Source organism: Babylonia areolata, chromosome 5 (assembly GCF_041734735.1).
Source record: "Babylonia areolata isolate BAREFJ2019XMU chromosome 5, ASM4173473v1, whole genome shotgun sequence".
Taxonomy (NCBI): Eukaryota; Metazoa; Mollusca; class Gastropoda; order Neogastropoda; family Buccinidae; genus Babylonia; species Babylonia areolata.
The window spans coordinates 3,535,262-3,551,859 of record NC_134880.1 but is presented as its reverse complement, the minus strand read 5'-3'; the positions used below and the strand labels follow the sequence as shown (position 1 = coordinate 3,551,859).

At 44.2% G+C, this 16,598-nt stretch overlaps 1 protein-coding gene across 2 annotated transcripts in view; it reads right to left on the bottom strand.

Moving 5' to 3' along the window:
* The window catches only part of LOC143281870 (uncharacterized), a 65,087-nt gene that overhangs the window by 25,892 nt on the left and 22,597 nt on the right, over positions 1-16,598 (bottom strand). For both annotated transcript variants that reach the window (XM_076587130.1, XM_076587129.1), the window contains exon 2: positions 12,645-12,753. In XM_076587130.1, the coding sequence (XP_076443245.1) occupies positions 12,645-12,753 (109 nt within the window). The remainder of the gene's footprint in view (positions 1-12,644; positions 12,754-16,598) is intronic.

Sequence of the window (16,598 nt, the reverse complement as noted above, 5' to 3'; positions counted from 1 at the left end):
GACACACAGACAACTGAGAGACACACAGACAACAGAGAGAGACACACAGACAACTGAGAGACACACAGACATAGAGAGAGACACACAGACACAGAGAGAGACACACAAACACACAGAGAGACACACAGACAACAGAGAGAGACACACAAACAACAGAGAGAGACACACAGACACAGAGAGAGACACACAGACACAGAGAGAGACACACAGACAACTGAGAGAGACACACAGACACAGAGAGAGACACACAGACAACAGAGAGAGACACACAGACACAGAGAGAGACACACAGACAACTGAGAAAGACACACAGACACAGAGAGAGACACACAGACAACTGAGAAAGACACATAGACACAGAGAGAGACACACAGACACAGAGAGAGACACACAGACAACTGAGTGAGACACACAGACACAGAGAGAGACACACAGACAACTGAGAAAGACACACAGACACAGAGAGAGACACACAGACACAGAGAGAGACACACAAACAACTGAGTGAGACACACAGACACAGAGAGAGACACACAGACACAGAGAGAGACACACAGACAACAGAGAGAGACACATAGACACAGAGACAGACACACAGACACAGAGAGAGACACACAGACACAGAGACACACAGACAACAGAGAGAGACACACAGACACAGAGAGAGACACACAGAGACAACAGAGAGAGAGTCGTGGACCAGAAAAGATGAAAGAAGAGAGAGAGGGAGAGGGGTGGGGGGGGGGAGATAGGACAAAAAGAAGGGAGTGAGGGAGAGGGGTGGGGGGGAGATAGGACATAAAGAAGAGAGAGAGGGAGAGGGGTGGGGGGGGGAGATAGGACAAAAAGAAGGGAGTGAGGGAGAGGGGTGGGGGGGAGATAGGACATAAAGAAGGGAGTGAGGGAGAGGGGTGGGGGGGGAGATAGGACAAAAAGAAGGGAGTGAGGGAGAGGGGTGGGGGGGGGGAAGATAGGACATAAAGAAGGGAGTGAGGGAGAGGGGTGGGGGGGAGATAGGACATAAAGAAGGGAGTGAGGGAGAGGGGTGGGGGGGAGATAGGACATAAAGAAGGGAGTGAGGGAGAGGGGTGGGGGGGAGATAGGACAAAAAGAAGGGAGTGAGGGAGAGGGGTGGGGGGGAGATAGGACATAAAGAAGGGAGTGAGGGAGAGGGGTGGGGGGGGGGAGATAGGACAAAAAGAAGGGAGTGAGGGAGAGGGGTGGGGGGGAGATAGGACAAAAAGAAGGGAGTGAGGGAGAGGGGTGAGGGGGGGAGATAGGACATAAAGAAGGGAGTGAGGGAGAGGGGTGGGGGGGAGATAGGACATAAAGAAGGGAGTGAGGAGGGAACGGAGATACAGAGAGACAGACATACAGAGACAAAGACAGACAATGAGAGACAAAGAGAGGTAGAGAATTAGAAAGATAGAAAACACACAAGAAAGACATACAGACATACAGACTCACACAGGCACACTTTTTCTGTCTTCAAAATTTTGTTGTGTTTTTTTACGATCAAAGTGAATATTCCTGCAGAATTTCGCCCGAGACAAACCTTTTGTTGCTATGGGTTCTTTGACGTGCGCTAAGTGCATGATACACACGGAACTTCACAGAGTTTATCGTCCCCTACGAAAGACTAGCACCCAGACCATCACTCAAAGTCCAGTGGCGGGGAGGGGGAGTGAAAAAAAATCCCAATCTCTGTACCCGATTCTATTAACCGTAGGATCGATCTTTCGACCGAGCCACGATCGACACTTCACGTGATTTGTTTATCGAGCTAACGTTTTCAGAGTACGCACAGACCAAGATTAGAACCGTGCCAGAGTTATTTTCAGAGTGCGGGGTGAGCTGTTCATATCGTATATCGTTTTCTCGTTGTTCTCACAACGGCACGCCGAGCAGATACCCTGTTTCGATCGCGGGGGAAATGTATCTGATGCGGCATAATCATTACCGTCGCGAATCAAGCACGCGAGACGCTCTTCGTTTTCAAGCTCGACTGCCCAATCACGGAAGGGTTACTTTCTATCGTTGTTGTTGTTGTTGTTGTTGTTGTCTTTCTCCTAGTAGAGACGTTTTACCCTTTATCGGTTGTCCATTGAAAGAATGGTTGTGTTTGTTACCTATCACTGTTAGAATATTATTAACATCTTCTTCTCTCCGTCATTATCCTCTCCATCATTACGATCATCTTTAATGATTTTGTTGTTGTTTGTTTGTTTGTTGTTGTCACTAATAGTGGTATCTTTCACAAATGACTTTTTTTTTTTACAATGAAATAAATGTACGATATTTGTCCCTACGTTGATAGGCAGGGTCACATCATATTTTCAAAACAAAACTGGGAGAGAAAGTTAACGAGTAAAAAAAAAAAGGAGACAAATCCACGTCAACACATAAAAAGAAACAATAACTGGTGAGCTCACTGAGAATCGCGAGCACATATATTGAGCGAAGGGTCGTTCTTTCTTTCTTTTGTTCTGTTGATGGGACTGTGTGTCAAAGCGTGTTGTCCACGGCGCGGGTGCTGCATATTCTCCCTGTCCTTACTGCACTTAATATCACTTGCATGTTGAACAAAACAAAGCGGGTGGGGGGGGGGGGTTAGAAAGAGGAGGGGGAGGAGGAGAAGCATAGGAGAGCGAGAGAGAGGGGGGAGAGAGATCGGGGGGCTGGGGGGGGGGGGGGGGGCGGCGAGGGGGAGGGGAATCCAGGACAGCTAAACAGAACAGAGATGTGGACCGATTATCGCCCCCGCTCACTCTTTTCATGTCGCCGACAACCAGCGAGTCGTCAATCCCGCCAGATGAAAAGGCCGGAACCGGAACGGGGGGCAGGTACCCAAAGGGAGAGCACCGGCAGGCCCTGCTGACTGAGGAAAGGGGTGGGGGAGGACGGGGGCTGGGGGCGGGGCAGGGGGGGGGGGGGTTAGTGGGACAATGAGGACGTGAAAATTGCCCCCAACCTTAATAGTTAACTGTGCAGTATTTTAGGATCGAGGGGTGGAAAATGTCAAGTGGGTTGTGTGTGCGTGTGTGTGTGCGTGTGCGCGCGCCAGTATAAAGTTCTACATGCACTTAACACCGCTCTCGTGCAATTTTCACTCAGCAGGGAAAAAGGAGAAAAAAAAGAAAGAAAAGAAAAGAAAACGTGGGAAGTGTAACACACGTCACAACCTCCCTTTCGAATCAGTGGCTAGACAAGCTGCTTCCTGTGCTAATCGCTCACTACCCACCCCCACCCCCGCGTCTCTCCCCCCTCCAGCACCCTCTCCATCCCTCTGTCTTCCACCTGTCCCACCTCCCCTCTCGCTCCTCTCAAACGATTTTTCACCTTTCATGCTGTTGAGGTGTTTGGGGAGAAGGAGGTTGAGACTGATTTTTTTTTTTTTTTTTTTTTTTTTTTAAAGTATTATTTCAGAGGTCTATTCATTTTGCCATCTTGAGGTATTTGACCAGTTGTTTTTTTAAAGTATTGTGATATTATGGCATTACTGTTGTAGCATTAGGAGTTGTGGTGTGTGAAATGTGTGATAATTGGGTATTGTGATATACAATGTGTATCTTGACAGTGATGTTGTGTACGGATATTTCTGTGTGTTGGAACATACTTTTAGGTTTGGTTGGATGTCTGTATAGGTTTATGGGTGTTAGTTTTTCATTTCAGTGTTTAAATGCATGTTTTACTCGTCGTTCAAAAACTATATACATATCATAAAGCGTTTGATATCAACCCTGACAGTGGACCGTGACAAATGGCACACTGCTGTGCACAAAGGCGCCAAGTTGTGCGAGGCCAACAGGACTGCTGCAGCTGTTCAGAAGAGGCAGGCCAGAAAGTCACGAGCAAACAAGCTCCCAGACAATATGATATGCCTGTCAGCGAACATTTCGTGCGCAGATTGGACTATTCAGCCATCTGTGCATTCACAGATAGATTCATGAGCATCCCCCCACCCCACCACCACCCTCCCCCCATACCCCAGCTGGATGACAACGATGGTCATCATCGATCTCGAGGGACACACACCACCACCACATATCATATAGCGCAATTTAGCATGTTTTAATGTAAAGGCGTTATATATATGTGTGACCAAGTGCTCTGCTTGCTTCAAACACTCCTTCATGCACAAGCTGTATAAGCAGACGACGTCAGTTTTCGCAACTAACAGCTGGACTTCAACAGCCCGCACAGATTATGTGTGATGCCTTCCCCAGTGTGAACGCAAAGCTGCTTACGTCATTTTGTTCTCGCCACACACTCACTGTTCGACCAGTGTGGTAGTACACTATTGGCTGAGCTGGAATCTGTGTTTCTGCTCCACCGTAGTTAATTAATACCTCTTTTGATCAGTAAACTACAAGTATTATATACTTGCAGAATCATCACAATTCCATCTTTAAATCTATTCCATTTATGTTTGCCTACATTAAACTGATTTAACGCAGATTGTAATTTTCAGCGACTGAACTCGTTAAAACTGACCCTGTTCAGGTGATTTCAATTAAGATTATAAATTCATCTTAAATAATCAACACTTCATTTTATACTCATTAGAAAGTAGGCATTGAACTCTTTCTTTTGCAACTTATCCGACGTAAATCGGTTCAGGAATCATTTAGAAATCTGTCACTGAACACCTTGTAAGAAACACAGTTGTTGTCAGATTTGGCCAGATTTGGGCCGATCTGCTTTGCAGCACACGTGACTGTCTTTGCAGTTCGCTGAACCTGCATAAATTGGCAGAGCAAGTAATGAGTGGTCATTTTCATACCTGGTCAGTCATCTAACCAGAGCTGCTCTCTCTCTCTCTTGCTGCGTCACGAGCAGTGTGAGTGTGTGTCATGTGTGTTCTCACAAGGGCTAACATCTCGCTACGTATTGCTGTAAGTACTAGTGTGTAGAATGTGTTGATGTGTAAATTGTATTGTTCGACACAGTACTTGTGTTCATATGAGTATATTCAGTTATTGCTTTGCTCAGTTATTGCTTAGACATGTTAGTCACAGCTCCGATATGATTGATCTAAATAATCACCATGTCGTCATATGCTTGGAGCAGTGTTCCTTTGATTCTTCTTAACGTCACAGTCAGTGACGTCTTGGGACACAGATAGTTTGTTCCAGAATGTTCTAGTGGATGACGCATTCTTTCTCATTTGCTGTCACTGATGAAGGTTACAGTGTTTCACTGATTCTCAGTACTGTAAGATGTGTGTAGTATTCTGTTGTGGTGATTATAAGACAGTGTTTGATTGATCAGTTATTGGTTAAAACCACCTGATATGCATCAGTCTGTTAATTGTAATTTAGTTATGCCCTCTCTTATACAGCTTACCCCAGTATAGTGCAACATGATAAACTGATTCATTTGAATCACTTTGACAGAGCATAAGCTTTACCTAATCTATACTGTCAGTGTACTTTCACTAAATCAGCATAGCTTCAATCACTTCAACTGCACTATTTAAATGTATTAGAAATGTCATTTGATGTCAGTGTTTGGTCTTCACACATATGCATTACCAAGTGGTAGTCTTTCCATGTAATATGTATACATGTGCTTTATTATTCACTCGTGCCGACATGTTGTGCTAATGACATTTATTTGTGTCGTTACAGGCACTGTCTTCTCTTAGGTCTTCTCTTCTAATGTCTTCTCATTATTTCTTCTTTTCATCTCTTCTTAGCTCTTCTTCTTATAACTATTGTAAATAAAACAATAGAAAGACCCATTTGTGACTGGCCTCTATATGTTCCTGGCCTGTGCGTGGGAATTTTTGTCTATCCTTTCATTCAATCATTTTGTTAGTTCTGTTGTACCGTACCCTTGAATAGAACCACTCGGTTCAGTAACACGGCTACATATATTAGATTATTATTATTGTTATCTACCTGCATTCAGTTTGAAGGGGGTGTTAGAACGTGCGGACTGATCCATGGTACCAAATATACACCAAAACTCAAAACTACCCATCAAGCAATATTCATTCAACAAATGCAATTGGAAACTAAGCCATGCAATTGCATGGGCTGTTCAGTTTCACGCACGTACACACACACACACACACACACACTCGAACTTACACATACTCATACACACGCAAGGTCCCACCTACATACATTGTATATGTAACAGGGTGAAGTTGCAATCTTCCCTAAGTTTAGTTCAGAGATTCTGAACAGTTCACTGCTTCTTTGTGGGCGTTGTTGTGCTGCGTCACATCAATTTAACCAATATGGAGTTCTGTAACACTTTTTTTCTGAGCAAGTTCTTAAGTTTCCTTTTGGAACCAGTCGTATTTTTGTCAGTGCGGAGTTGTCGAGAGAAACAAAATGAAAAGGCGCAGTGACAACATCGTTTGCGTGCCTCCGTCAGTCTGATTGGGGGTTGCCTGTAGGGTTTACTTAAGTTGTGCAGTTCCCTTCCAACACCTAACATCCCAGTCAAACTTTCCCACTCCCCAGTGTCCCGTTCCTTTGCCCGCATCCATTACCTTCAACATATAAAGGGCACTGGAAAACTACTGGACTTCTGATACAATGGTGAAAGAATTTTGAGAGAGAGAGAGACAGAGAGAGAGAGAGAGAATGTGTGTGTGTGTGTGTGTGTGTGTGTGTGTGTGTGTGTGTGTGTGTGTGTGTGTGCAATATGTAACCGGTGGGATCGTACTTTCAAGTCTTTCTTTTCATCTTCATCGTTCCTTTCATCATAGCGACAAACAATAAAGTATCACGAAATGATGAGATGTCACTAACTTCCCGACATCTCAGAAAAGAGCAAACTGATCGATCATTCATCGAGGGTATCTGGAGCTACCCAGGAATCGCCATCCGCGTGGGTGGTTTGGGCAACCATACCCAAGATTAACGTAAACAAAAAAATAAAAACAAAAAAATATATTAAAAAAAAAATGTATATAAAACAACCACCAGGGGAAACAATTTCCACCCATGCACCGCCGCCACGAATGCTGAGGGGCATGTAATCCAGTCGACACTCTTGAGCTGTAAAGGGTGTCCCCCCCAAAACCCTTCTCTAACCTTTCCCTGCGCAATTTCGCACCTGACAAGTGGAGAGAGTATGAAGTGGCCGCGATTTCCATTTGATCACAGCGATGGTAACACGATCACCTGCTAACAACCCCTCCCCCACTGAACCCATACAGCCTGAAGCCAGATCTGTTTTAGGAGGAGGGGGTGGGGGAATAGCTATCTCTATTTGTATCTCTCTCTCTCTCTGGTTGGGAACGAGGGTGGGCGTGTAATAGGTTAATCTTTTTTCTGTGTCTTCGTCTTTTTCTCTCTTGTTTTTGCAGGGTTAGGGGGTGGATAGGAGAGAGCGTGGATGGGGGGTGGCTACGTGATGAACGAGAAAAAAAACGAAAGAAAGAGAGAACGACGGGTTCACATACAGGAACACACACACAGGTACACACACACACACACAGGGACACACACACACACACACACACAGGGACACACACACACACAAACACACACACACACTCAGGAATTACAGCCAAGGCTGGCTAAATTTGTCCCCGAATGTTTCTGTTCTTAATATGCTTATGTTTCATTGTGTCTTATAAACTTTCAGGTTTTATGACAATAAAAAGTAATCTATTCTATTCACACTGCATTTTGTACACGACAAGCACCAAACACTCACAGACTCTAACGCACATCGACAATGCCAGAGACAGGCCCACGCAGACAGACGCGTGGCACAGACACGGGAGAACTTGAACCGTGAGAGACACACTGGCTGACGATGGGGGAACGAACCACACACAAATTTCAGCTTCCATCCCTACTCTGACTACCTCAGTTCCCGGCCTCTCAAACCTTCTCTCTTCCCACACCCTCCCCAGTAAAGCTGTGTCTGGAGCATCGAGCTCAATATATTCAGCTCAGTGGTCTGAAGCCAACTTCCACGCTCCTTCTTTCAACCGAGTCAAGTTTCTGTCAGTGTAGACATACGACATAGGCTCAACTCGAGCCGCGTATAGCTTTCCGCGCAATATTGCGATGGCAGCCACTGTGTTTGGGGGGAAGTTTGGTGTCGGTTTGAATCAGCCAAACACTGACTTTGGGTCTGTCCTCTTTCCTCCCACACACTTCCTGCGATGAACAACAGTGGTGGTCGGTGGTGGAAGCTTTTGTTGTATGCTGTTGGTAGTGGTGGTAATGTTTCATGGTGGGGGTGGTGGGAAGAGAGCGTGCACACTGCACACTGCAGATGTGAGGCTGAGAGAGACAGAAAGACGGGGGAGAGAAGGGGGGGGGAGAGAGAGGCAGAGAAAGTGAGAGAGAGAGAAGCAGAGAGACAGAGAAATGGAGAGAGAGAGAGAGAGACAGAGAGAGAGTGAAAGAGAGAGTAAGAAAGTGTGACATAGAGAGTGGGAAATAAAGACGTGAGAGAGAGAGAGAGGGGGGAGGGGGAGTGGAAGAGAGAACATGAGAGAGTGGGAGATCAAGAGAGAGAGAGTGAAAGAGAAAGAGAGAGAGAGAGAAAGAGAGTGACAGAGAGTGAAAGAGAGAGTAAGAGAGAGTGACACAAAGAGAGAAAGAGACAGAGAGAGAGAGAGTGAAAGAGAGAGTGAGAGTGACAGACAAAGAGACAGAGAGAGAGAAAGAGAGAGTGACAGAGAAACAGACTGACGGAGAGAGAGTGAAAGAGAGAGTAAGAGAGAGTGACACAGAGAGAGACAGACAGACAGACAGACAGGGACAGACACAGAGACAGAGAGAGAAAGACAGAAAGAGGGGAGTGAAAGAATGAGAGAGAGAGAGAGAGAGAGAGAGACTGAAAGAGAAAGATGGAGTAAGAGAGAGATAAAGACGGGAGAGAGAGAGGCACAGAGAGAGAGAGAGGGGGGGGGGCAAAGAGAAAGAGAGAGGGAGAGTGACGGAGTAAGAGAGTGAGAGAGAGAAAGAGAGTGTGTGTGTGTGTATGTGTGTGAGTGAAAGAGAGAGTAAGAGAGAGTGAGAGAGAGAGAGAGGGGGGGGGGGACAGAGAGAGGCACAGAGAGAGAAAGAATGATAGAGAAAGAGAGTGAGAGAGTGTGTGTGTATATATATGTGTGTGAGTGAAAGAGAGAGTAAGAGAGTGAGAGAGAGCGAGGCAGAGAGAGAAAGAGTGAGAGAGAGTGTGTGTATGTTTGTGAGTAAAAGAGAGAGTAAGAGAGAGTGAGAGAGAGGCACAGAGAGAGAGAATGTGTGTGTGTGTGTGTGTGTGTGTGTGTGTGTGTGTGTGTGTGTGTGTGTGTGTGTGTGAAAGAGAGAATGAGATAAAGACGGGAGAGAGAGAGTTAGAGAGACAAGACAAGACAAGACAAATTCTTTATTTCGAGGATAACAGATAAGGACTGGTGTGCTTTTTTACATTCAGTCCCCGAAAGAGAGAGTCCCCTAGAGAGAGAGAGAGAGAGAGAGAGAGAGGGTGGAGTGAGACGAGAGAGAGAGAGGCAGAGAGAGAGAGAGAGAGAGAGTGTGTGTGTGTGAGTGAAAGAGAGAGTGAGATAAAGACGGGAGAGAGAGAGAGTAAGAGTGATAGAGAGAGAGAGAGTGAGAGAGAGAGAGAGGGTGGAATAAGACGAGAGAGAGAGAGGCAGAGAGAGAGAGAGAGAGAGAGAGAGAGTGTGTGTGTGTGTGTGTGTGTGTGTGTGTGTGAAAGAGAGTGAGATAAAGACGGGAGAGAGAGAGAGAGTAAGAGAGAGTGAGAGAGAGAGAGAGGGTGGAGTGAGACGAGACAGAGAGAGGCAGAGAGAGAGAGAAAGAGAGAGAGAGAGTGTGTGTGTGTGTGAGTGAAAGAGAGAGATAATGACAGGAGGGAGGGGTCCCACAGAAGGGGCAGTAAGCAGGATGGCAGGGTTGTTTTGATGTTCGTTTGTTTCGGCTTGTTGAATTCAAGAGGAAATGTGGTCGGTCATAAGTCAAAGAGCGTCAAACATTAAAGAAGAAAAAAAAGAAGAAGAAAAAAGAAGTTTTTCCAGTGAAACAAAGGCAAACAACTGTCTCAAGTCGCTGCTGCTTCAATTAACAGAGGTTAATTGTTGGTTTTGTAACCTATGCATTTCATTTCTCTGTACATTTTATTTTACAGTACCTTTTGTTTACCTGTTATCTTTTATTTACTCGTGCTTCAGATTTACTTTTAACTTTTATTTCTCTGTTCTTTCTGTTCCTTTTGTTTCTTTATTCCTTTTACTTCTCTGTACCTTTTGTTTCTTTGTTCCTTTTACTTCTCTGTTCCTTTTGTTTACTTGTGTCCTTTGTTTCTCTGAACCTTTCATTTATCTGTACCTTTGTTTCTTTGTCTATTGCATTTGCTTGTACCTCTCGTTTTCCTGTACCTTTTTCTCTACCTCTCTTAGTTACCTGTAAACTTTGCTTACCAGTACATTTTATCTACCTGTTCCTTTAGTCTCTCTGTCCATTTATCTACCTATACTTTATATCTCTCCATTCCTTTTGTTAACCTGTACCTTTCCTTTACCTTACCTTTTACTTATCTTAGAGTTGTATTTCTCTGTACCTTTCATTCACCTGTACTGTTATTACCTGCGTGCAAACTGGTGGGAAGCGCAAAGCAGCAGGTAGATTCATACACACACTGACGCACGCACGACAGCACACACGCACACACACACACACACACAGAGGACAGAGACAGTGGTCGAGACAGAGACAATGGGAAGCGAGAGAGACCCACAGAGAGACAAAGGACACAGAGAGAGATACAGAGAGAAGGGAGAAAAACTTCAAACACTGAGACAAGGACAGAGTTAGACAACAAACACAGACAGCAAGAAACCAAACTAATCTGGCACTGTCACGCTGACGGAACAGAAGCAATACACTGTCCCAAAATAGTTGAGAAGATTCAAATCTGTACAAGTCAAACAAACGACAGGAGGGCAATTCAATTCACTGAAAGTGAGATTAGCATGATTTCAGTCTGCGGATAAAAACAACAACTACAAAAAAACAAAACAAAACAAAAAAAAAAAACAACAACAACAAAAAACAACAACAACAAGTAAAACATTCATTGGAAAATTGCCCACATTACTGCAGAGTGGTTAGTTGAGTAACAGTGTGTATTTTTGCATCAAGAGAACGCAAAATCTTTGTGAGAGACAAGTCTAAAATGCGCGCACACACACACACACACACACACACACACACACAGAGAGAGAGAGAGAGAGAGAGAGAGAGGACCCTCACAAAGTGGTGTATGATCATTATACACCAACTGAGATCAGAAATGCCCAGCCACCAATGCAGTAAGTAATTTACCCAAACATTTGCTATTTCTATTTATTTGAAAGCATCATACAGATATACCGACTGACTTCTCATGAACAAAGGCTCACAAAAGCAAATGAACTATTCTTTGTTGAAAACGGATGATGAACATAGACACTAGACATTCAGTCTACCACAGAGACAGGGAATAGGGGGCAGGGTCAGTAATATCTCACTGAATGAAGGCCACAGGCATACGTGAAGGTTGTTAATGTGAACGGATAATTCAAGTGAACAGCGTTTGGAAGGTACATTGATTTAACTTCAATTTTCAAACGCATTATGTAAGATCAATAACAAAGCGTTTTTAAAGTACACCGATTTAACTTCAAATGTCAAACGCATTATGTAAGATCAATAACAGAGCGTTAGGAAGGTACATCGATTTAACTTCAAATGTCAAACGCATTATGTAAGATCAATAACAGAGCGTTTGGAAGGTACACCGATTTAACTTCAAATCTCAAACGCATCAGGTAAGTTTTCGGCAAGATGAGGGAGAGATAAAACGATAGTCACACATACACACACAGACACACAGAGACAGAGAGAGAGACAGAGAGAGACAGAGAGAGACAGCAAACACATCAGTTGTATCTGTCGTGTTCCCCGGACTAAAAAAAGAAAACAGGAGGAGGCTGTTTGATGTAATGGTCTGCAAAGAGAAACAAGAGGCGGCTACCTTTAAAGACCAGAAAAACAGGATCGTTACATGGTACAACCTGAGTAGAGGGCAAAGGCCAAGGAGGGCGGGGGGGTGGGGGGGGGGGGGGTCGGAAGACACAGACAGAAGAAAGAGGGAGGGAGAGAGAGAGAGACAGATATTAGAGTTAGCAACAACAACAACAGCAATAATGATCATAACAATTATAATAATGATAATAATAATTATTATCATTACTATTCATCAACAACAGACAAAACCAACAAAGAGAATGGGTGATAGTCGTATTCGACTATGACCATAAGAACAGCAGATGAGATAGAGGGCGAGAGAGAGAGGCGGAGAGAGACAGAGCGAGGGGTGAGGGGGGGGGGGTGTTCTTTGTGACTGACATGCATTCTCACCCTAAAGAACGACGGGGACACACACACACACACACACACACACACACATACACACACACACACAAGCGCGCGGAAATCACACACACACACACAGACACACAGACAGACACACACACACACAGAGACACACACAGACACAGAGACACACACAGACAGACAGACGGACAGACACACACACACACACACACACACACATACACACACACACACACGCACGCACACACACACACACACGCGCACACACACACACAATACCTCGCAGAACACACGGCCCGTGGACGCCGGGAGCAGTACTGCTGTGTACAGAGAGGGCGGCACTGTTTCGTGAAAGCCTCGTCCGCTTGTTCCGTGCTACGTTTCGGCACTGTAACAATTCAGTCAGCCAATCAACCAGTTGGTCAATGACCAGTCGATCGATCGAACAACAACAATGATAATGATGATGATAATGATAATGATGATGATAATGACAATGATAATAATGATGATGATGATAATGATGGTGATCATGATAATAATGATGATGATGATGATGATAATAATAATAAGAAGAATGATGAAAAGAAATGATAACAATCATCATCATCATCATCATCATCATCAGTGATCAACGACGAACACGATCAGAAATTTAACCACAAACACAATACATATTTCGTACAATCGTATGACTTGAATGCGTATTCTCACAGACAGACAGGAAAGGAAAGGGGTATTCAAGGACCGTGAAAGAGGGGTAAAGGATGGCTTATCTGCCAAGTAAAACCACCACCACCAACAACAACAACAACAAAACAAACAACCCCAAAAACAAGATGTATCAAAAAGAAAAAGGAGAAAAGCAACAAACACATATTTACTACATACGGTATGAAGTAATGATCGAACACTAACAGAACAAAATCGATTCCAACACTTGTACATTTACGCAACACTGGAGTGATGGCCTAGAGGTAACACGTCCGCCTAGGGAGCGAGAGAATCTGAGAATCTGCCAAAATTCTGTAGAAAAATCCACTTCGATAGGAAAAACAAATCAAACTGCACGCAGGAAAAAACACAAAAAAATGATGGCGCTGTAGTGTAGCGACGCGTTCTCCTTGGGGAGAGCAGCCCGAATTTCACACAGAGAAATCTGTTGTGATAAAAACAAAATACAAATACAAATAATGTCAGTCTGTCTATTAGACTGACTCTCTCTCTCTCTCTCTCTCTCCAAAATCAAATCAGTCGATTTATACGTCAGAAAAAGTGCATGCACACGAGACGACTAAAATACTTCCATAATTTCTAAATCATGTTATCTTAATTGTCGTTACATGCAAAGATTTGGACTAATATATATGACTCGGCAGAAAAGACGTCATCAATTTTCGAACTAAAAAAAAAAAAAAATTCACGGTGGGTTCACAGATTGTCATAAGGACGATTTTCTCTCTATTCCTCCCCCCCCCCCCCCAAACACCCCTGCCTCTCTTTCTCTCTCTCTCTCTCACACACACACACACACACACACACACACACACGAAGCGTTCTCCACGCCACACCCACCATTCATACTCATAAACACACCACCCACGCACACACACACTCACACAACACAACACACACAACACAACACACACACACACACAACACAACACACAAACACACACACACACACCAAACAGGAACCAAAAAAACCCGCAGCTAAACCTATGGACCCCACTGGACACCGGAGACTGTGTGCACACTAAAGGCACATTCCACGTCGGATTTCGGATTTCCGACGAACCACACGTGCTTGTGGTGACATTCCTGCCTCCCTTTAATTGTTCGCTGTGCTGCGTGAGGAGGGGGCTGGGGGATCGGGGGGAGGCGGGAGAGCTGGGAGATGGGGGAGGCTTGGAAGGAATGAGGATTGGGAGGAGGAGGGGGCGGGGGGTTCGGGGTGACGGGGGTGGTCCTGGCTAGGCAGAAATACGTGTTTATACGTGAAGCCGACTGATGGGTTCAGTCAAGTGAAGAGCATTGTGAGGGTCGGTGTGGGGGCTGATTCAGTCTGTGTTGTGCTCCGGGCCCGGGGTTCGTGCACTGTAAGTGTTCGGCCAGTCAGTCTCCCCCTGGCTTCCCGCCGTCCGCCTCTGGCCCTCTCCTCCTCCCATCACACACACACACACACACACACACACACACACACCGACGAGCACACAGAGACATACACACACACGTACACAAATGTACTCTCTCTCTCGTTCTCTCTCTTTCAAACATACACGCGAGCGCCGGTGCGACGGTGAGCACGCACGCACGCACACTTACTTTCCACTGGCTGAAACGACCCTTTTCCTAGAATGGAGACTATCCTAACTTGTCTTGACGTGAGTTGGTCGCTAGTGTGTGTGTGTGTGTGTGTGTGTGTGTGGTCCAGTGTTAGCGTTCACTTTTCTTTTCTTGGAGGGAAGTGGATGGAAGGGGTGGAGATGGGGGGAGACGCGGGAATTGGTGATGGTGGTGGTGGGGAGGGGTGGTAGGGGTGGTGGTGGTGGTGTGTGTGTGTGGGGGGGGGGGGGGTCGGGAGGAGAATCGGATGCTCGCAGGAGGAATACCAAATAACGTTCGACCCCACACACAAACCCTCAACCCCCCCCCAGCCCCCCCTTTTCTTTTTTTCTTTTGCGGTTGCAACCGAGCAGGAAGAATTCCAGGTAAAAAGTACGATTTATCTTACACAGCACCAATTTACAATTACAGCTTGATTTCCGAATTATTTGAAATTCGTACGAACCATGATATAGACCGAAAATGTGAGCTCTCCAAAGCAAAAAAAAAAAAAAAAAAAAGTGTTGCGCGGTTGTTACCTCCAACACATACTCCTCTCGCTAACCCAAAGCGAAAAAAACAACAACAAAGAACAAAAAACAAACAAACAACCAAAAAACCCAACAACAACAACAAAACCACACTAACTCATAAGATGTTCTATGGCTTACCGCACAACACATAACTGATAGCAAGTCAGAAGCACTCATTGTAAGACTTTTTTTTTTCTCTCAGTGAGCCACGGACTTAGATATAGAAGTCCGCAAAGGAAAGCAGCCTGAATTTCACACAGTGTACTTTGCCCGTTGTGACGTGAAAGTGACGCGATACGATGTAATACGATACAATACAATACGATACGATACAATACGATACAATACGATACGATACAATACAAAACGATACGATGCGATACAATACGATACAATATGATACAATGCAATACAATACGATACAATACAATACGATATGACACAATACCATACAATACAACACGATATAATACAATACGATACGACACAATTCAATACGATACGATACAATACAACACGATACAATACAATACGATATCATACAATGTCACACAGTACAATACGATATCATACAATACAATTTAATACGATACGATACAATACACTACCATACGATACAATACGATACCATACCATACAATACGATACGATACAATACCATACGATACGATACAATACGATACGATACGATACTACACGATACGATATAATACAATGCAATACGATACGATATGATACATTACGATACACTACAATATGATACGATACTATACGATATAATACAATACAAAACGATCCGATACAATATGATACGATACAATACAATACAATACGATATCATACGATACAATACAATACGATATGATATATTACGATACAATACAATACATACGATACTATACGATGCAATACAATACGATACGATATCATACGATACAATAAAATACGATACGATACGATACAATACAATACGATACGATACAATACGATACGGTGTCATACGATACAATACAATACGATACAATACGATACAATACGATACAATACGATACGATACAATACGATACGATACAATACAATACGATACGATACAATACAATACGATATAATATGATACAATACGATACGATACGATACAATTCCCTTTCTGTTTCAACAGCTGAGCATGTTCACTCAGTTTCTGTTCCCTAACCCAGCCTTCAGGTTTCCCTGGGTGTCCTGATCATCAGCTAGTATGTCCACACCATCAGGTAAAAAGAAAAGAAGAAAATAGGAAAGAAACTTTCAAACACCATTTTGATACTACATGTATGTGTGGGCTCTTCTTTCTGTTCATGTCTACGCTGGTAAGTCAGGGAAAAATCAAGGGCTGTAT